The 24,024-nt window shown below is 36.4% G+C and overlaps 1 protein-coding gene across 1 annotated transcript in view; it reads right to left on the reverse strand.

Annotated features, from left to right (window-relative positions):
- Positions 1-23,659: 23,659 nt before the first annotated feature.
- The window catches only part of LOC145002804 (phytyl ester synthase 1, chloroplastic-like), a 34,188-nt gene continuing 33,823 nt past the window's right edge, over positions 23,660-24,024 (reverse strand). Inside the window, exon 18 of the mRNA XM_078961998.1 lies at positions 23,660-24,013. Coding sequence (XP_078818124.1) covers positions 23,710-24,013 — 304 coding nt within the window. The 3' untranslated portion in view covers positions 23,660-23,709. The remainder of the gene's footprint in view (positions 24,014-24,024) is intronic.

Raw genomic sequence — 24,024 nt, forward strand, 5'->3', positions numbered from 1 at the left:
TCGAGACACTTCGTCAGAGACTATGCGAAGCCCCGGTATTAGCTCTCCCGGAAGGGATGGAGGATTTTGTCGTATATTGCGACGCATCGATTTCGGGACTGGGTGCGGTGTTGATGCAGAGAGGTCATGTGATAGCTTATGCGTCGAGGCAGCTGAAGCCTCATGAGGCGAGATACCCCACACATGATTTAGAGTTGGGGGCAGTGGTGTTCGCTCTCAAAATATGGCGTCACTACCTGTACGGGGTTCGTTGTACTATATACACTGACCATAAGAGTTTGAAGTATCTGATGGATCAACCCAACCTAAATATGCGTCAGAGGAGATGGTTGGACGTGGTTAAGGATTATGATTGTGAGATCCTATACCACCCAGGCAAGGCTAATGTGGTAGCCGATGCATTGAGTCGTAAAGCGGGAAACACTCTATTGCGAGACGTATGTTTGAGACTGACAGTGATGACCCCGATATTGGACGCGATTCGTGGGGCGCAGGCCGAGGCTGTGAGATCCGAAATGCAGAAGAAAGAGAGAGTCGTTGGGTTAATCTCAGAGTTCGTTAAGGATAGACGAGGACTTCTGACGTTTCAGGGTCGGATTTGGGTACCATTCGTGGGCGGTACGCGTGCTACTTTGATGGAGGAGGCTCATAGGTCGAAATTCTCGATCCATCCCGGTGCTACGAAGATGTATTTGGACTTGAGGAGGGAATATTGGTGGCCTTGCATGAAAAGAGACGTCGCGTGGTTCGTTGAGAGGTGTTTGACCTGCCGTAGGGTCAAAGTCGAGCATCAGAGACCGCATGGTAAGTTGCAGCCTTTGGAGATTCCTGAGTGGAAGTGGGAACAGATTACTATGGATTTCATCACCAAATTGCCGAGAACTGCCAGAGGAGTCGATGCAATTTGGGTGATTGTGGATAGACTGACGAAAAGTGCACACTTCCTTGCCATCAGCGGAGAAGTTAGCGGAGTTATATGTGAGAGAAGTAGTATCTCGGCATGGAGTGCCGATCTCGATTGTTTCGGACCGTGATGTACGTTTCACTTCCAGGTTCTGGAAGAAATTTCATGAGGAGTTGGGTACTAAACTGCATTTTAGTACCGCATACCATCCCCAGACCGACGGACAGAGCGAGCGGACGATTCAAACGTTGGAGGACATGCTTCGAGCGTGTGTGTTAGACTTCGGGGGTAGCTGGGATGCGTATTTACCTTTGGCAGAGTTTTCCTACAACAACAGCCATCATTCGAGCATTGGTATGCCACCTTTTGAGTTGTTGTATGGTAGGAGGTGTCGGACTCCCATTTGCTGGGGAGAGGTGGGACAGAGAGTGATGGGTAGTACGGAAATCGTACTCCAGACGATAGAGCAGATTCAGCAAGTTAGGCAGAGATTATTGACCGCCCAGAGCCGACAGAAGAGTTATGCGGACAGACGCCGGTCCGAGCTGGAATTCCAGGTTGGCGATTTCGTTCTCCTGAAGGTTTCTCCTTGGAAGGGAGTGATCCGGTTTAGAAAGAGGGGCAAGTTGGGGCCTCGGTTCATAGGTCCATTTCGTGTGGTTGCGAGGGTAGGTCGGGTAGCCTATCGATTGGAGTTGCCAGCAGAGTTGGGAAAGATACATAATACCTTTCACGTATCACAGTTGAGGAAGTGCATAGCCGATGAATCGGCAGTGGTACCGTTAGAGGATATTCAGGTGGATGCGAGCCTGAATTACGCCGAGAGACCGGTAGCTATTAGGGATCGGAAGATCAAGGTTCTGCGGAACAAGGAAGTACCTCTGGTGTTGGTTCAGTGGCAAAATCGGAAAGGATCGGAGATGACTTGGGAGCCGGAGCGTGAGATGCGGGAGCAACATCCGGAGTTATTCGCAGAGTGAGACTTCGAGGACGAAGTCTAGTTCTAGTGGGGGAGAGTTGTAACAGCCCGGAATTTCAGGTATTGCTTTAAAAATTGCTTTGGGGGCATTTTTGGTTGGGACTCGGCGAGTTGGAGCCAGACTCGCCGAGTAGGGTCACAGACTTGGTCGCGGGTTCGCGACTGGACTCGACGAGTCCAGAATGGACTCGGCGAGTCGACGCTGCTCAGCAGAAACCCTAGCCGTTTGGTTGCGATCGTATATAACGCCTCTTAGGCCGTCATTGCCGTCTTTTGGTCGATTGGAGAAGCACCTAAACATCTGCGAACATTTAGAATCGAAGGGAAGGTGGTTGGGGCTTTGAAGGAATTGCTAGACAAGAAGAAGGAAAGTTTGGCCAAAGGAAGATCAAGTGGGTCGAGTTCTGAAGCTTGAGGACACAGAGAACACGTTCCAGGTATCATTTCGATTCGTTTCTGTTATTTTGATGTGTTCATGGATTTAGGGTTTAGGAAACCCATTTGGGTGGTTTGAGGGATTGTTATGCTGTTATACGAACGTTTATACTCCAGTAATAGAATGTCTAGAGGTACAGGAAGTCCCACGAGTGTGTGGTTCGGAATCATACGTAATTCAGGAAGCAGTTGATCGACTGCATGGCATGGACTCGCCGAGTCGTATGAACAGACTCGGCGAGTAGCTTGAAGATTTACTGGGACTCGCCGAGTTGCTCTTCAGACTCGGCGAGTAGCTTGAAGGTTCACTGGAACTCGCCGAGTTGTTCTTCAGACTCGGCGAGTGGAGTCGGGGTGGCCCCGCGATTCTTCCACGTGGATCTCGTCGAGTCAAGGGGGATACTCGACGAGTAGAAAAGGGAACATCAGGGAAAGTTGGGGAGGACGTCTCGACTCGTCGAGTCACCTTGGTACTCGACGAGTCCGGTCCAGTTGACCGTTGACCAGAGTTGACCTACAGAATGAAAAGATTATTAATAAGGGTATATGGTATTATAGGGAGTCTGCAGATCGGCGGATCGAGTGCGAGTGATTTCAAGAGTTGATAGTATTCATTACCACGAGGTGAGTCTTCTCACTATACTGTACCCGGAAGGGTTTGATTGTGTGACCGGAAGGTCGGATATGTTATGTGTTATATATGCTATATATGTGTTATGTGATATGTATGTTATGTTTGTTCTATGGGCCGGGAGGCAATGCACTATGTGACAGTAAGGCAAGGTCAGGCATGAAATAAGATATATGTGCTATATGTGTTTAAGTAATTGTATTATGTGTTGAATATGTTACGGGCCGGAAGGCAATCACCTCATGGGTCGGAAGGCGTTGTACTGTGGACCGGAAGGTCAGGGCCTGGAAAGGCGTGTATGTGTAAGTGGTATACTGGGGGACTCACTAAGCATTTATGCTTACAAGTTGTTATGTATGTGTTTCAGGTACTAGCGAGGACCGTGGGAAGGCGCCGACATGATGTATACACACTGCTGCTGATTGAGATCTTGTGGGATTTATTTATGTATTGATATGAAATATGAAATAAATATTTTGGTTGAATGAAATCACTTTATTTTAAATGAAAAATTTATTTGAAAATTTGCGTTGTTACAAATACAGTCCTTTCCAACAACTTACATCATACTTCCAACTTTCCCTGAGCAACCAATCTTTGGCGAACCTCAGATTGTCCTCGACAATTGCTTAATCACTTTAGTCATATCCAGTTCTAGACTTTTCCCTTCTCAATGCCCTGAGCATTTGGAAAATTTAGATAGGATGAATATTATAACACATGAAATCGATCCTATATCCGAAGCATATGGGACACGATTCATGATGTCTCACATAAAGACATGATACTAGACCATTCTTTTGCTACAATATTTTTTATTTGCCATGTTTCAAGATTTAACTATGAAGAGGGATGTCGTAGTCATAATTGAATTTTGAGAACGCAATATATATAGAATTTCCTTAAGTCGAACCATTCAGACATAAAATTCATATATATGTCCTTGACTAAAGATGATCAAAATCTCAATCCAAGCTTCTAGAATTGAAATGAAGTATAATTTTCTCTCCCTTAATTATAGCAAAACGACTTTTCAACCCCTGCAACTTCACGAATTGAAACTTTTGTTTTTCTATAATTAACATTGCTAGCTTGCAATCCTAATCATAATTATCATGCTCCCACTAACCCTTTCTTAGATAGCTCACATGTGCGTCTAAACAATTTTCAGAACTATGAAAAGGGATGACGTAATCATAGTCTCAATTGCTTAGGCATTTGCCATTTCTCACAAATCCATGTTAGTGTGCCGGTTAACCACACGCGCTCCACTAACGACTTTTGAAAATGCAAATAACACAATTCATATCTACATAAAATCTACTTAGTGAAAGCGTTTCCTCACCATCATTTTCATGAATCGGAGTGAAACCTTAAGACACTTAGATTTTATAGTGTATGATTTCCTATCCATGTGAATTTGTCAAAACCATAATCACAAGATAAGGTTAGTGACAAATTCAGCCTTACATGGATTAAACTTGTTCAATCTTAGTTTCTTGTCACCTTGGTAGCACAAGGCCCACCAATGCTTCCAAGTTGAACTCTGACAACTCACATGCAAATTCAACTTATTTGAAGTAGGTACAAAAATAAGAATTATGTCAACACGATAGGTTGCAAACCTTAAGTCGTGTGCTAGTGATAAATTACAGGTTTTACTCTTGATTAAATCTTGAAACTCTTTTAGGATCTTTAAGGCTCCTACTGTCCCCTTGACATATAAGTTTCCCTAGTCAAGAACCATTCCTTGAAAAAACAAATATTCAAGGGGTAGTGCGGATTCTTATCAAGACTAACACTTCACACAATTGGTCTTAGTTGGTCTTTGTCTCATCCAAGACATCACAACTTACCAATCTCAAATGTACAAGGGTAGAAAACATTTTACTCTTACATTTGACTAGTGTTAATAAATCTTCCTTTATGTCACTCAAGGTTACAATCTTAGAGTATGACTCTAAGAATTGTTTTGGAACGAAGTATGACTCATCTTCTTGATTTTAACCAATCCATTCGCCATAACAATGCACTAAGATGTCCTTAGAGTATGAATTTGTGATATGGTATCTTAATCATTAAGATGATCATGAAATATGATACTAAAGTACTCTCCCATCCTTTCAAATTTGAGAAACTTTTATCTTTCTGCCTATGTTGATTCTTCTCATTTGTTTTGTCATACATTGCATCCTTTCCAATGTTACAGAATTATACTTAACCTTATAAGTATAATCATATTTACTAATCTTTAGTAAATCATGACAAATCAATCTTTGTGGTGGACCTTGACCAGTGCACACCCAGTGTGCCTAATTCCTTAGTCCTTCAATTGACTCACATATACATGTGATCAAAGAATTAGTCTTAATTTTCAAAGATGAAAATTCTCATTCATCATACAATACAACTTGTATGATTCCAGGTTTCTGTCCAATTGAAACTTGGGTGATGAAAAACTTTCTTCATTTGGTAAATTCAGACACTACCACAAATGAAAGAATCAAATCCACTTTCCAATATTGCTATTACTGGAAACATATAAGCAACAATTTTCCACAGATGCCATTGTAAGGATATTTTTAAAAATAAATAAAATTAAAACCCTTTTTTTATTTTAAAACTTTGCGGAAAAACTTATCCTTACAATCCACATGAAAACCTTGTTGTTATCTATTCATAAGCAATATATTATAACTCTTAAGCAACAGCTCAAAATTCTGATTACCGAACCATGCGATCGAAACCCATCTTCACAATCAGAATCAACATATACTTACTTTAAGCTTCCTATCTTTTCTTTGATTCTTAAAACATCAGCATGTGACCCATTCACATTATGTAATAAGAATCTCCAAATAGGAACTTAATAGAGTTAGACAGTGGACTTTACCCGAAGTAGAGTCAAACCTCTTGACTTGATCAACCTTATGACCTTTCAGGCGAATAGGGAAGCTTCGCAATTTATGTCCCTTCCTTTGGCAACAAAACACATGGACCCTTTGGTAATGGCACATGAGACTATCTCAGAATTTGCCTTTCTCTTTACTATTTGGTCAACCGAGTTGACTATAGCCGATCCCTTTCCATTGGGAAGAGAAATCCTTTTCTAGATATCCAATGCTACCATTGTCAATGTCCATTTAAGACTTGGGAAGTTGTTCTTTTAATCAAATTTTCTTTACTAGTGTTCCAAATCTTTGCTGATTCCACAACACCAAGCAAATAGATAACATCATTAAGGGTTATGTCATAGTCTGTCTCATAGTAGTCCCAAATAGATTCACTATGTTACTAAGAAAGTGATTGAACATCCAACTTTCCCGAGACTTTGGCACCCAACTCTCCCGGCTTGTCAATATGTGACTTTTATCTCCAACATGTGAGCACACATAGACTACGCTTGCCAATAGGGATTGAGTGACTTTAAACTTTTCAAGAACTTGTGGGTTGAGGGAGAATAATTGGAGGAGGTGGAGGAAGTGAAGCATGATGTTGAGGGACACCATCTTCAAGAGATTTGGGAAGATCATAGTTATCTGAACCAGACATCTATAATGGGAGAAAATCAAGTTAGTTGGTTCAAAGTCCTTAATATACCACCCAATATGAAATATTAAGGCTAGGACCCAACACAATATTTTATAACTTGGAAAAGGGATGCCGTAATCCAAGCTAGAGAATATTTGAAGGTAGGCGAATGACGATTCACCAATTTCCACCATGAAAAACGAAATAATTTATTAGGTTTTAATTGGATTTGAAATTCCTAGATCTTTTGAGATTCATTGAACTTTTCAATGGCATGTTTCAATCTCGAGTGTGCCCTCTCAAATTTTGTGACTGTGATGCCGAGGATCACAAAACAAGGTGTGAATAACCATACCGATTCACTTGGTACCCTTAATATTATCACCTAATCAATGTGCCGGTTAACCACACACGCTCCATTGATCTATGACAAACATTAAGTCACCCTTCGTGATCCTTACTAGTCCAAGTTAGTGTGCCGGTTAACCACACACGCTCCACCAACGACTTGGTAAGGTACAAAGTGTGAATTCCATGGGCTAGCACCAAATTCACATTTTTCCTAAAGTAACTAAGATTGGGAATTAAATAAAACATATTTAGTTACTTTATAATAATCATTATACTTTTAATGAGAATTTAAAATCATTGTCCTACCCGTTCGGCTAACGACCCTCCACCGATCAAGCAAGCGGTGGGTGAGAGTGGACACCCATTAAGTCGCCATTTTATAGGCAACAACCTTATACCCACCTTATAGACCGACTTCGTGAATGAGGCCTACTAACGGTAAAACGACTTGTTCTTATACATACATATGTATATATATATATATATATATATATATATATATATATATATATATATATATATATATATATATATATATATAATTAACCATTAATGTTATAAATAGTATAAGTGTTGAATTTTAACTTTTAGAATTCTAAGTGTTGGAATTAAAGTTTATTAAAGTGTGTGAAACTTTTCCAAATTCCAAAACTTGAGGGCAAGTTTTGTAACTCTTCAAAACTTTTCATTTCATAACTTATGAATTAAAGGTTCATAAAATGAAGACCCTTCATTTTATGTAACTTATGTGTTTTTTAATGTGTGTTAAAGAAAAGTGACCTTTGGATATCCATAACTTGAGGACAAATTATGGACTCCATTAAAACACATAAATGATCAAGAATTAATCTAAACAATTCAGCAAATAATTCCTATCATCTTCTAAATTCATAAGAACATGAACATGATTATCAAAGTTTCAAGAATTATATGAACACATACAAAGCATGAAATTTTGATATATGCTATTGTAAATGGATTAGAACAACCATTACACCAACTAAAATAAGTTTTAAAACATCAAAACAGTTTAGGGTAAAGTTTCTAGTCCATTTCCAGCAGCAAAAGTCGAAAATCTGCATTCTGAACCTTCTACTCGCCGAGTGCACGAACCTACTCAGCGAGTAGGATGAATTTTGCCTTGGACTCAGCGAGTCCCCCCATGAACTCGGCGAGTCCATCATGCAGAAAGCAAAAAATTTCGACTTTTTTCACTATTTTGCATCAAGTATCAAACAAGCAAGCCTTGGCTCTGATACCACTGTTGGGTTTTGAGCAATCTAACACTTCCTAAGTGTGCATGCAACCCTAATAAACCTTGGATCTATGTTTGTCTAAATACATGCAAAATAATAATTTTGCAAGGTTCATAACCTATCTAACATGGCATGGGGTACTTTTAAACATAAAAGAGTTAGAAGAGATTACATACCTTTTTGATGAGTTTGATTCTTAAGGAGTTTGAGGGCCAAGCACCAATAGTGTGAATGCCTCAAATGGAATCACAAATCACCACAAACTCTTGGAAAACTTTGAGAGAGTATACACACACTAATTTCAGCCACACACAAACACACACAAGCTAGCTACACTAGTGTTCTTAGCAAGCCATTTCATGCAACATAAGCATGCTTATATAGTGTGCATGGTTAGGGTGAAACCCTAATAACCCATGTCTTTTCCTTTCCAAGGATACATGGGTTAAAAGCTCCATGGATCATCCATGGAATTCCATATTAGCTTAGCCCATTAACAAATGAGTGTTAGCCCACACCATATAAAACCAATAGCCCACAATCTAATTAGTCTTCCTTTTAATCTCTAAATTAATTCATAATTAATTTAAGACTAAGACTAATTAAATAACATGACTTCATATTAATATATTATAACTTATAATATATTAATAATCATATGTGTATAACTCTCATAAAATTATCCATAAATAGTTTGGATGAAATGCAACCCAAATGGACCATGCCGGGTCGGGTCAAGTATATACCAAATAAGTTATGGACTTAGACACCTTATCCAACAGAAAACATATACACTTACCTAAGAAATGACTCCTTGCCCAATGTACAGGAGGAATCTGCTTCAACCATTGACATGCCTCCTTATCATACTCACTAAACTCTTTCATCAAATGTTCAAACTCAGGAATGGTGGTTGCTGATGCACACCTCCATAAATGGTCCCTTTACTCAGTTTCCCCCCACTTCTTTCTCATATTGTCATGAATATGTCTAATACAATACCTATGCTCAGCATTGGGAAACAACTGATCAAATGCAATTTGTAATCCCTACATGACTCAACATACAATAATTATAATTAATTTCTTGGTAAAAAAACACAATCTAAATGATCAATTGATGAATTGTAATTTACCTTTTTCCTGTCACTTATGAAAGTATAGTTTGAGTTGCTCCCAAGCTCCAAGTCATCCCCAAGGTTTTCTAAAAACCACTTCCAGCTAGCTGTGTTTTTAGACTCAACAATTGCATAGACCAAAGGATAAATTCCATTGTTGGAATCTAGACCAACTGCTGTAAGAACCTGACCAGGGAATGGGCCTTTCATGAAGGCACCATCCAAACCTACTAAGTCTCTAAGACATGCTTTGAAACCTTTTTTTCAGTGGACCCAAGCATACATAAGTCCTTCTAAAATGCCTTGTTGGGGATGCAGGGTTGCCATTAGGACACACATCTATTTTGATTGTTGTGTCTGGGTTTGTAGCTTGAAGTTCAAGAGCATAGTCCCTCAACAACTCAAACTGTTTTGTGTAGTCCCCGGTTACATGCTTTCTTGCCATATCTTTTGCCCTAAACACCTTATCCATCGAAATACCCACCTGGTAGGTCTTTTGAAAGTGATCTTGTATGGATCTCAAAGGAATCTTCGGATCTGCCTCAACTTGATCTATGATTTTCTTGCAGATTAAAGAAGCACTACAATCTCTAAGTTTTCTTATTTGTAAGCATGTATGAGTTTGGTTTAAGGTCCTTATAAACCAGACAGATTCGGGGGTTTGACCTAGATGCATGTATATACCAACCACATGTTTCTTTTTGTGTATTTACTTCTTTTCCCTTGCTTTTTGAAGTGGTAGGTTGAGTCCCCACTTGACCTTTATTGATGACAGGTACAACTCCTTTGCACTGTGCCCTAAGCCTTTGATTGTAATTTTTTTAAAGAATAGATTCCTTCTTGTTTCTATTGCGTGCACATCAATTAACTCCTTTAATTCTATTTTACTTTTAAACTTTTGCCCCACTGAGAATGACTGTATATGTACTGACCCAAGGCTGCACCTTTTTTCTTTTCCCAAATTTTTTATGAGAGCTCTTCTTTCTTTGTCTTGGTCTGATCCTTCATCCAATGATTCGAACTCTTCATTGTTGATCACTTCCATATCTTCAGGTTCATGACCATCATTAATACATGATCCTTCAACATCACTTTCAACATTTAGAAAGAAGTTCTTCATGTCCACATCAACATCTTCTATATTGTTCTCCTCATCCATTATGTCATCCAGTTTATCTTCATTTTCTGATTGTTTCCCATCATGATCATCACCTTCATCCTTTTCATACTCTTCATCACTCTCTTCAGATTCATCATCCCCTTCATACTCTTCAACATCCTCATCACTTCCAATTAAATTTTCCATAAGGTTATCAAAAAACTCATTATATTGTTCATCATCATTAATAGGTGGGGTGTTGTAGCATCCATCAATATGGTCATTATCATGAACCCCAATCATCTCATCTACATTAGTAATATTTGAAGTAAATGGATTGTAGCATCCTTCAACAACAGTTGCAGCCTCATGAACCTCCTTAACTCCCTCATTAGTGTTTTACTTCTCTTTTAAATCATCAATATCCTCTAAATTAAGCCTCTTGCTACAAGAACCTTCCTCTCTTTTTGAATTCCCAACTCTACCCCTTATATACTCTAGAGAGAATGCATCAGTTTTACTCCCAAAAAGAATCAAAGACATGTACTCACCAATTGGCTCATCATTAACATGGTTCATATTTCTCAATGGAGATTCTAGATGAACTTCAGGCTCATATTTAGCCCCTTGATCATCATTTTGTGGTAATTCCTCAATGACAACTTTACCCTTTGCATTTGGAGACATGAAGTATGTGAGTAGATTTGTCTTCCCATGTTCTGTGTGTTGGGTTAGTGTCTAAGCTAGTAACCATATTTGGTAAATACTTGACCCGATTGTGCATGGTCCTTTTGGGTTGCCTTCACCAAAGCAACTTGACTGGAGAAATAATAGAGAAAAAGGTTATTATGATTTATTAATATGTTATAAGAATAATATATTAAAGGAGAAATCATATTTGTTTAATTAATATTGGTTAATAATTAATTAAGAATTAATTTTGTGATCAAATGTAATTAATTAAACTAGAGGGGCTGAATTGTAATTATGTGATAGTTACAAAATAGGGTAAGGATTATCCTAAGGATAGGTTGGACGAATTTAAGGTGATAAGGCCTTAGAATTCGTCCATGATAAGGATTCAAGGCTTATCTTATGGGTTGCTTGGTGGGCAAGCAACTAGATAAGGATAAGGACTGCAACCCTATCTCAACACCTATATAAACACCCCTTTGGCTCATGATTTCGTCCATACCTTCCCAAGGCTTCTTAGGGACGAATTTTTATACCTCTCCTCTCTCTCTCTCTATAGCCTCTCCAATTGCTCTTGGTGTTTGTGAGCCATTAGAGGCACTACACTTGTGGTGCTTGCTTTCAAGACTTAGGGTTTGAAGATTCAAGTTGTTATTACAATATAACTACAAGAGGTATGTAATCTAACATTCTTGGTTAATTTCGAAATTAGCAATCATCACTAGGGTTTTATTATGTGTTCATAATGTTGTGTATCTAATAGTGAAGACATAGATCCAAATCTAGGGTTGCATGCACACATATGATTGTTTGTATAAAACCCAACAGTGGTATCAGAGCCTTTGGTTATCTTGTTTTCAATTAGTTTATTCAATTGTATGAACTTGACATATTAGGGTTTATTTCCAATAAACCCTAGGAGGCTAAGTTTTTTCGAGATTAGGGTTTGCAAACCCTAATTTGCAAGAGTTTGAATAAGATCTTCAAATCCTTTCCTTAAACCCTTAAATTTCGAAATGTAGGGTTTGTCTTAATCCATTGATTTTCGAAATTAGCCTCCTCCCCAAGATAAGATCCTAAATTATAGGGATTTGGATTATCCCATATCTTGTAATTATCCTCTAATTGTTATATATGGTAATTATAGATTTTGCATTATCCTAACCATAATTTCGAAATCTAAAGAGATAATTAAGGGATTAGGATATCTTAAATGTATAAATGGTAATTATCCTCATGATTTAGATAATCCCTTATGATTTAATAATTAAATTAATAGTCTAATTCAAGATAATTATTAAATCAAGAGTTTAAATATTTAAAATTTTAATTTACATGTCATAAATTCGAAAAAAAATTTTAAGAGAAATTAAAACTAAATTGTTTTGAAAAGTTTCAAAACTTGCCCTCAAGTTTTGGAATTTAAATTTTGATTAAAAGTTTAATTTTGATGCATATTTAAATTCTAAACCCTAATGTTTTGAAATGTTTCAAAACTTTCCCTCAAGTTTTGGAATTTAAAAGTTGATTAAAAGTTTAATTTAGGAATGTTAAATTCTAAAACCCTAGTATTGTTTTGAAAAATTCAAATCACACCCTTATGGTTTTATTAATTAATTAAGGTGTATAATTAAAAGAAGTTTAATAAATCCATAAATGTCACAACTGGCATTTTGCTAGGAAATTCTATTCTCATATAAACATCATCCATTGTAAGAGCCTATACTCTAAGTGAATACTATACTCTATTCCTATTCAAATATATCTCATATGTTCAAATAAGGGTTGGAAACCCTAGGAATCCCGACTCAAGTTCTTTATGGACAAGGATTCTCTTATTGGGCCTAATGGACCAATAAACTTTCAAATCGACTATTCGGACTCTACTTGGACCCACAATCATGAAACTAGATTTTTTGGGCCATGTGGGCCTAAAATAATTCATTTTTATCTCTAATAGGCCTTCTTGGGCCATAAACTCCATTTCTTTTATTCAAAAGGGGTCGTGAAACGTCCTTTAGCGCAATGGGCCGAAAAATAATATTGGACATATGAAATTTGATCAATGCCAAGAAATTGAGCCCAAAACCATTTTTTTTCATCCCATTAGACCCATTTTCGGCCCAAGGTAAAAAAAGGGGGTAAATTACATGGTGACACATCATTTTTACATGTAGGGTTCCCATGCTAAATACCTTCCATGCAAAAACTAATCTCATGCATCAAGACTTCTATCACTTCAAACTTCTCTTCTCTTATCCCCTCTCTCCTTCTTAATCTCGGCCATAGAGACCAAAAATCACCCACACACTCATTTTACTCACAAAATCTCTTAAGGAAAGCTCTCAAGAACTCCTACAACTTCCTCTAAATTTCGAGATTTTAGGTGCATCTTCAAAGATTTTTTTCATCTAGATCATCATCCCTTGGTAATTTAATTACAAAATCTATTGTTTTGATTCAAGTTTATGCTAAGAATCCTTCCCTTACTCTCCAATTTTCATGACTATGGACCTTAGAACAACCATCATTTCAAAAAAAAAAAATTCACCAAGAACACAAGCTAGGCTCAAGCTTCTTCTTCTTCTTCATCTATATCTCAAAAACCCCCAAGGTGAGCTTCATACCCCCTTATTTTCGGTTTTTATAAGTTTTTGTGGGGGAGAATACAAGTAAAGGTGTAGATCCATCATTATGTGTATGTTTTGGTTGATTTCTATGCTTATATGTATGTTTTGTATGATTTTGATGCTAGATCTAGTTATGAATTGCTAAAAACCGAGATATATCTTATACTAGCATGAAATATACTACTACATACAAAGTATACCAAGAAAAATAGCTAAGTGGCTTAACAATACATACTTTGGGCTAAAAACTCATTTTTTTGACATAAATGTTAAAAATACAAAGTTAAAGGGCCCAAAATGAAATATTTCGAAATCTGATGGGTGAGATGAGTCAAAACAGATTCCATAATGTATTTTCTGAAAATATACTCTTTTGGAAGATCAAAAACATAAATTTCAAGCTTAATGGGCTAAAAATGACAATTTCGGCCCAATAGGGCCCATTATGCGAAATTTTCTGTTTTGGAGGGCCAAAACTGTGTTTTCCTGTAAAACAGTGGACTATTAGTGTTACATGTACTTTTCAAAGGTTTAAAACGCTTTTCAAATTTAAAAAGGACCAAAGTTGCAAAAATTTTCCAAATTGGGCCAAAAATGTAAAAATTGCGAAAAAGAGGGGTTATAACCGAGAAAACTGCAATTTCAGGGACTTAAACTGTTTTAAATGAAAAATATGCTGAAAAATATTAATTTCAATAATTTTTGGTGTTAAAATGTCAAGAAAAATGGTTTAAGGACTAAACCGGAAATTATTTTACCTAAAGGGGTGAAAAAGTAAATTTACAAAATTAAGAGGGGTTGTAAACAGAAAATTTTCAAGGGTAATTCAATACACTCGTTGTGAACAAAGATTGACACTACGACTTTCGATAAATTACAATACACAATATCACCAACAATCGTTATCAAACGAATTGATTCGGTCTCGAATCAATAACAAATCCAAAACTACTAACACTATAACGCTCAATACACATATGAAACTCTTGGAACTCTTTACTCTCGTGGAATTACTCAATACGTCGACGTACACTCCTTAGGCCCAAAGGTTGCAAATCATGCTTGTCGAGCCTAGCTAGCCCGATGACATGATCTTTAGGCCCAAAGGACACTTGCTTACATGTAGTTGGGTCTAATGCGACTCGACCACGTGTAAAAGGACTTTCAATGGCAAACATGCTGCTGGTCCCCAAGGGTCCTTCAATGCTGCTAGTAAAGTCGGTAACTCACGATTGTGGGTCGGGCTTCGGGCCCTTCGCAATTGCAATGGTCTTGAACGACGCAGGGAAATACCGAGGGTTTCGCACCTTCTCTTTTTCCCTCCGGTCGTGGGACTACACAAGTCCGGGAGGATTGAGTTGTGTGAATAAGTGCAAGCGACGCCCAAGGGATCGCTGGTACGGTTGTCGACTGTACGTTTTCATTAACGGACGTTACAACAATTCACCACCCACTGTATACTCAATGCCTCCGGAGCTCAACGAATACCTCTAACGTAACGAAATAACAGTACACAAACTAAGTAAAGCAAAGTGATAGGAAAACGTCAGGTTTTCCTAGGGTTTTCAACAAGTACACTTATGAACTACATGTCGAATTTTCACAACTCTTACGCTTACATCTATAGAATTCAAACAAGCATACTCACGGATCTTCACACTTTTTTTTTACGCTATACTATTTTCAGAAAATATCGGATTTTCTGGTGGTTTTCGAAACAATACAAACATTGGATTTCAAACATTACTTATGAACTCACCAACATTTCATATGTTCACGTTTTTCAAAATACTTATATTCTCAAGTAACAGATAAAATGAAGGGATAAGTGTACTCAGTGACGTTTTGCTGCTTGTTTAATTAGCACCGAAAAATCTACTTTTTGGGCTTCTAATGTTAGGGAACAATGTACTAAATGTAAACGCTACCAGTTGTATTATTCCAATGCTTGGTGATGTATGATGTTATGTTTCATGTATATTCATTGTGATGGTATTCAATTGAGTCACGACATCCCCCGGACATTTCCGCCGTCTGGTTCGGGGGTGTGACAATAAAAGTTTTGGTTTACAATTAAAAGTATAATTGTTATATTTGACCACCTAACATTTTAAAAGTGTAAAATACACCCTATACTATATATAACATTAAAAGTCTAACATTATATATATATATATATATATATATATATATATATATATATATATATATATATATATATATATGTATGAGTAAAAGTCAGTCTTACCGTTAGTAGGCCTCATTCACGAAGCCGGTCTATAAGGGGTGTTTAAGGAAATTACCTATAAAATGGCGATTGAATGGGTCTCCACCCTTACCCACTGCACTCTTAACTAGTGGAGGGTCGTTAGCCGAACGGGTAGGATAGGACAAAACTTTCCATTATAAGTATAATGAAGTACAAAAGTAATTAAATGTTTTACAAATTCCCAATCTTAGTTACTTAGGCAAAAGTGAATTGATGCAATTCCATGAAATTACACTTTGTGCCCTTGCGAAGATGTTAGTGGAGCGTGTGTGGTTTACCGGCACACTAAATGGTTCTAAGAAAAGGTAGCAAAGGGTGACTCAATGTTTGTCATAGTTCGGTGGAACGTGTGTGGCTTACCGACACATCGAATTTATGACTGTAACATGTGAGGGCGCCATGTAAGTTTGCATGGTTATTCACACCCGCTTTGTGATCCTCGGCATCCCAGTCACAAACAAGAGGGGCATATCGAGATTTAAACATGCCATTGAAAGTTCAATGAATCTCAAAGGATCTAGGAGTTTTCATAGATTTAAAACTTAAATTTCTTTTTCGTTTTCGTGGTGGAAATTAGTGAATCCTCGTTCACTTACCTTCAAATATTCTGCAATTAGGGTTACGACATCCCTCTCCCGAGTTGTGGAATTTTGTGTTGGGTCCTAGCCTTAGTATTTCATTTGGGTGATTTACTAAGGACTCAATCAATCAACTAACTTGAATTTGTTTCTCCCGTTTTGTAGATGTCAAAGTTCGACAACTATGGTCTTCCCAAATCCCGTGGAACAAGCATTCCACATGAAGATGGTATTCCACGATTCGATCAAGGAACAAGAAATCATGCTTCACTTCCTCCACCTCCTCCAATTGTTCTCCCTAACCCACAAGATCGAAGAATTGAAAGGTTCAATATCACTAAGCCCTATTGGAAATGAAACATGAAGATGGTAAATCCGTGTGTGCCCACAGTCTAGGAATGAAATCACACATCGATAGGTTGATTATGTTGGGTGTGTCATTTCCCGATGAGTTGGCTGTGAACTGGGTTCTGCAGTCACTCCCTGAATCATATAATGAGTTCAAAAGAAAGTATTATATGATGGATCATGATGATAACCTCATTGACCTAACTTACATGCTCATTGCTGCTGAATCAGAAATGATTTGGCGAAGTAATGGAGTGTATTTGTTGGGAAAGTCAACCGACCATGCTTCTAAGGATGTTTTAAGAGAAGCGACATGCGTTTGCTGCCAAGAGAAAGGGCGTTGGATCGGAGTCTGCCCCAAGAGCCTGAAGATTCCAAAGATGGGAGAGTCAAAGAGTATGGCTGTGCTTCAGGATCGGTGAAAAGAAAGGAAGCTTGATGAAAGAGCAAGATGAGTCTAATCACAAAGAAATGGATCTCGATCACATGGTCTTGAAGATTAGATTTTGAGCTTATATATTTATGATAGAATTGTTAGGAATATTCGACTACATAGTTTTCAATGGATTTTGCATTGTAAGGACAAATGTTTTCTGCTGCTTTTATAAATAAAATAAATTTTGTTTGACTTATTTATTTATTTGTTTATTTCCTTGCAATGAAATCGTTATGAAAATTGATGTTTACATATTTCTACAACGAATGGATATGATTCTTATTTATGGAAATGTCGAGAATTTACCAAATAGGGAGAGTTTCTCATCGCCCAAATTTCAATTAGACTGAAATTTGGAATCACGCAACTTGGTTGCATGATGAATGAGAAATTTCATATTTGGAAATTAGACTAATTCGTTGACAAAGTGTCAAGTGAAGGACTAGGAGATCGAGCACACAAAGTTGTGTGTTGATCAAGTCCACCATAAAAGTAACAAAGATATTCGTCATGATTTACTAAAGGTTAATAAATATGATAAGATTAAGTGTAATTCGGAATTGATTAAAAAGGTTTAAATCAATGGCAGAACGAATAAGAAGAATCAAGTAAAGGTTCTCCATTCTAAGAAGAAGGGAGAGTACCTTTTATGTTTTATGATAGGTCTTAATGATTAAGAACCATATCTCAAATGATCCTCTAAGTGAGTCTTAGTACAATTGTATGTTTAAGAAGAGGAATCAAGAATTGAAGAAATGGTTAAATGAAGAAGTCAATCATACTTCGTTTCAAAACAAGTCTTAGAGTTAAGATTGTGACAATGAGTGACAAGTATTAAAAGGTTTATAACGTTCATCAAATGTGGAAAGTTGTGATGTCTTGGAAAAGACAAAGACCAACCAGGACCAATTTATGAGGTGTTTTGATAAAAACTACACTAACTCTTGAATATTTGTTTGTCAAGAAATGTTTATTGACAAGAGAATCTTATATGTCAAGGAGTCAGTGGGAGTCTTAATGGTCTTGAAAGGTTTCAAGAACAAATCAAATAAACCTTATCGATCATCACTAGCACACGAGTTGATGTTAACAACCTATCGTGTTGACATTATTTTGTTTCTGTGCTGTTCCAATTGAGTTAATTATGCATGTGAGTCCTATGAGTTCTCATTTGAATGCATAAAAGGCAAGGACCTTGATCAATGGAACGTACATTGATAGGAAAAGGTGAGTTGCTTAACTACTTGGATGACATGGTGGGCAACCGTGCTACCCTAAGGCAAGAAATCAAGATTAAGAAAGTTCGATCCATATGAATTTGAATTTGTCGTAAACCTTGGTTTTAACAAATTCACATGGATAGGAACACATACACCGTTTAAATCTAAGTGTCATAAGATTTCCTCCTTCATGAAAATGATTGTAAGAAAATGCTTTCACTAAGAAAGATTTTAAGAAGATAGTGATTGTAAAATTGCATTCTCGAATTCGATTATGGTTACGGTATCCCTTTCAATGATTTGAATTGTGAGGTTTGGCAATTAGTCTTAATTGTTTAGACACGCATATGAACTATCTAAGGCAATGGTGTATAAGTTCAAGAAACATTGATAAAAGATTATCAAAGCACTAAGTATTAGAAACATGAACTTAAGAAATTCAATAAGTATTGTTTTTCTGAAAGTTAAGTTGTTTCTGAATACATGTCAAAGCTAGTGGGAGCATAAGTGTTATGTTTTATAATAATCATCATGATAGTGGGAGCATAAATTTTATGATTGTATGATTATTAAGGCACGTATTGCAACTTAGCAATATTAATTATAGAAAACAAGAGTTATACCTTGCAAAGTCGTAAGGGTTGTAAAGTTGTTTTGCTATAATTAAGGGAGAGAATATTATGATTCATTACAAATCTAAAGGCTTAGGTTGAGAAATGTTAATAAATTTAGTCAAAGGTACATAGTGTGTTCTTAAAATTTCGATTATGATTACGGCATTCCTCTTCACAATTCGAATTTTGAGAACATAGCAAATAAAACATTATGCATCGTGTACCATACGCTTCGGGTATAGTGTCGATTGCAAATGCTTTAATATTTGACCATTCTAAAATTTTCCAAAGGGACTAGAATCGGTTTTGACTAAAATAATTAAACAACTATCAAAGGACAATCCAAAGTTCGATGAGGATTGGTTGCTTGTGAGTAGTTGGAAGCATGGTATTGGATGGACCATATCGACATTATTATGAATAGAAAAGATTCTATTAAGAATGAGTTGTCATATGGAAAATATGGAGATGTTTCCATATTGGATGGACCATATCGACATTATTATGAATAGATAAGATTCTATTAAGAATAAGTTGTCATATGGAAAATATGGAAACATGTCCATATTGGGAATTGAATATTGAAAATCTATGTCTAGATTAGAAACATTTATGCAAAAGGATGTTCAAAGGAATGTAATTTGAGTGAGAGATATCATATCTAAGGAATTGTCTTGTAACAATATCCGATAGAGGACTTTGTAATATCATTGGCAATAGTCTTTGTGACTTTGGTGCAGTGACGTTACGAAAGGATCATTGCATAAAATGTTAGAATCTAACATATTCTATAAGTAACAAGAATTTGATATTCTTTCACTTATGGAAAAGGATTTGGAGTTGTGAAATGAGAATGATTGGAAATGTGTTCAATTTGATCTATTTCACAAAGAAAGAACCATAGGTAAACATTGTGTGCATGCGGAAGAGCATGGGACAAGTGTAATAATTTAAGTAAGAAATTGATTACCCGAAACGACAAATAATGAGTAATCGATATGGTGATAAATAAAAGGTGTTTTATTTATGCTCAAAGGGCTGAGGCCATATGGGTTAGTATTATTCTTGTGTTTCACTTTGCATGTTTTGACTTCCTGAATAATTTAATTGATTAAGAACAGTCAAATTATTCGAACGGGCCACAGTCGTTCATATGTTGGAAGTAGGTATGAATGAAGACTGTCATGAATTGATTTGTAGATTTTCTAGAGCATATTAGACATAGCAAAGGTTTGCTACAACGTTCATGAGTGCTTATGAATATGATTTTGAGCATTGGATTAAACCCACGTTCACTTGGATCGCTTCATGGATTTTATCACGAGCGATTGGTGAGACGATAATATCTTGTATTCTTGAAACCGAGATGTGTGAGCTGTATCTTGCGAATTGGTTTCACATTGATAATATGTAAACGCACCGATAAATCGGTGTTATAAAACTTATTGTTGTGTGTGATTTGGTGAGTGAGTGCAAGCAAACATTGAGTCGAAGTTTATCCATTCCTTTTACCCAAATTGGGATAAAAGCGATATCTGTGGGCCCCTCGATGATTTAGTGATGACAAACGTAAATGCTCGGCCGGGCTAGGGCTGATTTGATTTGTTCAATTAGTCGGTCATCGTAAATCGGAAATCGAGAAACAACACATAGACTGAGAGAATAATTTCAATCCATGTCTCATCTCTATACGATATCTAGAATGGAGGAATATATGATCCCTTATCTGAAGGACAGGTTACTGATAAGATCAGAGTTTGACAGCGTCTTTGAGAGCTACGATTGCAAATCGAGGTGTACTTACATTTGTAGTTACTAGACTTATCCAAGTGGGAGACTGTTGGATTAGTGTTTAAGCCAGTAACCATATTTGGTAAATACTTGACCCGATTGTGCATGGTCCTTTTGGGTTGCCTTCACCAAAGCAACTTGACTGGAGAAATAATAGAGAAAGAGGTTATTATGATTTATTAATATGTTATAAGAATAATATATTAAAGGAGAAATCATATTTGTTTAATTAATATTGATCAATAATTAATTAAGAATTAATTTTGTGATCAAATGTAATTAATTAAACTAGAGGGGCTGAATTGTAATTATGTGATAGTTACAAAATAGGGTAAGGATTATCCTAAGGATAGGTTGGACGAATTTAAGGTGATAAGGCCTTAGAATTCGTCCATGATAAGGATTCAAGGCTTATCTTATGGGTTGCTTGGTGGGCAAGCAACTAGATAAGGATAAGGACTGAAACCCTATCTCAACACCTATATAAACACCCCTCCAATCATGATTTCGTCCATACCTTCCCAAGGCTTCTTAAGGACGAGTTTTTATACCTCTCCTCTCTCTTTATAGCCTCTCCAATTGCTCTTGGTGTTTGTGAGCCATTAAAGGCACTACACTAGTGGTGCTTGCTTTCAAGACTTAGGGTTTGATGATTCAAGTTGTCATTACAATATAACAACAAGAGGTATGTAATTTAACCTTCTTGGTTAATTTCGAAATTAGCAATCATCATTAGGATTTTATTATGTGTTCATAATGTTGTGTATCTAATAGTGAAGACATAGATCCAAATCTAGGGTTGCATGCACACATAGGATTGTTTGTATAAAACCCAACACTGTGTACACCTCAATCAACTTGTTATTTTGAATAAATTTAGAAAGATTGATAACATCCTGATCATTCCCTAAAGCTCTAAGACCAAATTGAAAGTCACCACTGGGTATCCTGAAATGGTAGTATATCACTGGGGATTCATCAGTCAATTCAATCATCCGTGGGTCTGGGTAACCTAGGTCAAGCATTATGGCATTAAGTTCATGTACAGAAAACTCATCTATGTCCACATAATCAACATAACATACTTCACCTCCAGTATACTTTATGTCAGGTAACTTAGTAAACTTCCCACCGTGATGAAGCGTAATACTAAACCATGTGGGTGCACCCGCTACAAGTCAAAATTGTACATGATAACAAAGTCAAAATTTGGTGGATTTTAGTATAAATCAAGGGTAAAATGAAAAATAGGAATGTTTAAGAAAACAGAGCAACTTACCATATAAGGATGATACGTCGGCAACTTCATTTTTTGGTCTGATCTGCCACATTACGTACACCATTTCGACTTTAAAGTATGACCTTGTCTCCTTTTGCTTCGATTAGGTTCTTTGGATAACGAAATATGTTTTTTTGCAGGTTTAATGGAGCAGAAGGAAGAAGGAGGGAGGTGGGGAGTTGATGGGTGTTTGGGATTGTAAATGAGGGATAAAAGGTAGAAGGAAACGTTGACATTTGTATGCAAAAATGATCCATGTAAGTAAAAAGACAGAAATACCCTCACGTGCAAGGCACATGAGGGGGTTAACGGATTTTTTTAACGGGTGTTAAGTATAGGGACCATTCTCACAAACAAACCAGTCCAAAAGGACTACAAAACCAAAAAACCTCGTGGTTTGGACCAGAACCCCAAAAAAATGCATACCACAGAGATCATTTTTGCAATTTTGTCATCCAAAAAAATAACACTTACTAATAGATAAATATTATATTTTAAAAATAATATTTATTAATATATAATAATCCAACAAAAAAGAATTAATGCAATAAAGAAAGAAATTAAGAAAATCATTTAAAAAATAATAATAATAAAGTAATATTTATTAATATATAAATATAATATATTAAAAATAATATTTATTAATATATAATAATACAATAAAAAAAGTTAAAACGAAAAAAGTAATTAAAATAATTAATATATAATACTTAAATGAAAAAGAAAAATTGCATAATTGATCCTTATAGTTTGGTAAAAAGATAAACTTCAAAAATGGTCCCAAGGGTAAATCAATCATTTGCTAAAAGTTAACAGTCATGTTATTAAACTTAACGAGATTGGGACCAAAACTGCACCAAAACCATCAAATAGGGACCTTTTTTGTTAATAAAAGTTTTTTGGACTTACCCACAGAAATTGACAAACCATAGGGACCATTTTTACAATTTTATCTATTATTAATCAAAAGCAATCTACTTCGATGGCAAAAAGAATTATGGTTGATTATTACTATTTAAGAAACCAAAAGGAATGATGTTGATCTATTTGTTCTTAGAAGTGTTTGGGAAATTTTTCTTTTGATTTTGCTACTAGTTCGGCTCATGGTTGTTCAGGGGGATTTTATCAATGTGGCATCCGTCTTTATTTATTTATTTATTTATTTATTTATTAATTAAAAACAAGATTATTTGCACTAATAATGTGGTTATTGTCCAAGGGGAATGGATGCTTTCTAAATTTCAATGTTTTATAGTTAATGTTTATGCTCCTTGGGAGGAAGGCCAAAAAAAAAAAAGTTATGGAGCTTTCTTTTGGCGTTTATGAATAAGAATAATGTGACTTACATGTTTTTTTCGGTGATTTCAATGTTGTCTTAAGTACGAACGAGAGATTATAAAATAAAATACCTTTAACTAAAAAAAAGTACCAAACTATAACATATATATAAATGAAAACTGAATACTATAATACACAAATACATGAAAGTACATTGCTATTTCCTGCATTTAGCCAATTATAAAATACAGTATCCAAGTCATGTGTCATCTAAGGTTCAAATGTCGGAACTTGATCGAAAGGAGTTTGTGTTTTTGCTTGATACACAACCCTCTTCACAAATCCTCGATAAGGATCCTCCTCTCGCTTCTTAATCAAATACGCAATATTCTTTTCAACCTCATTCTTTATTTGCAAGTACAATGCATTCGCGTTCTCTTTGTCCTTCAATATCTTCTCAAGTCCCTTTGTTTTTATAGGCTTCCCAAAAAGATAGTAAAATCGCCCGGGAATCTTGGGTATAACCAATGGTAAATGAAGTTGTTGGTTAGCAACCTCCCCTTCCTTATCTTGCCTATTTACCAT

This window comes from Lactuca saligna, chromosome 6, assembly GCF_052625555.1.
Source record: "Lactuca saligna cultivar CGN05327 chromosome 6, ASM5262555v1, whole genome shotgun sequence".
Lineage (NCBI taxonomy): Eukaryota > Viridiplantae > Streptophyta > Magnoliopsida > Asterales > Asteraceae > Lactuca > Lactuca saligna.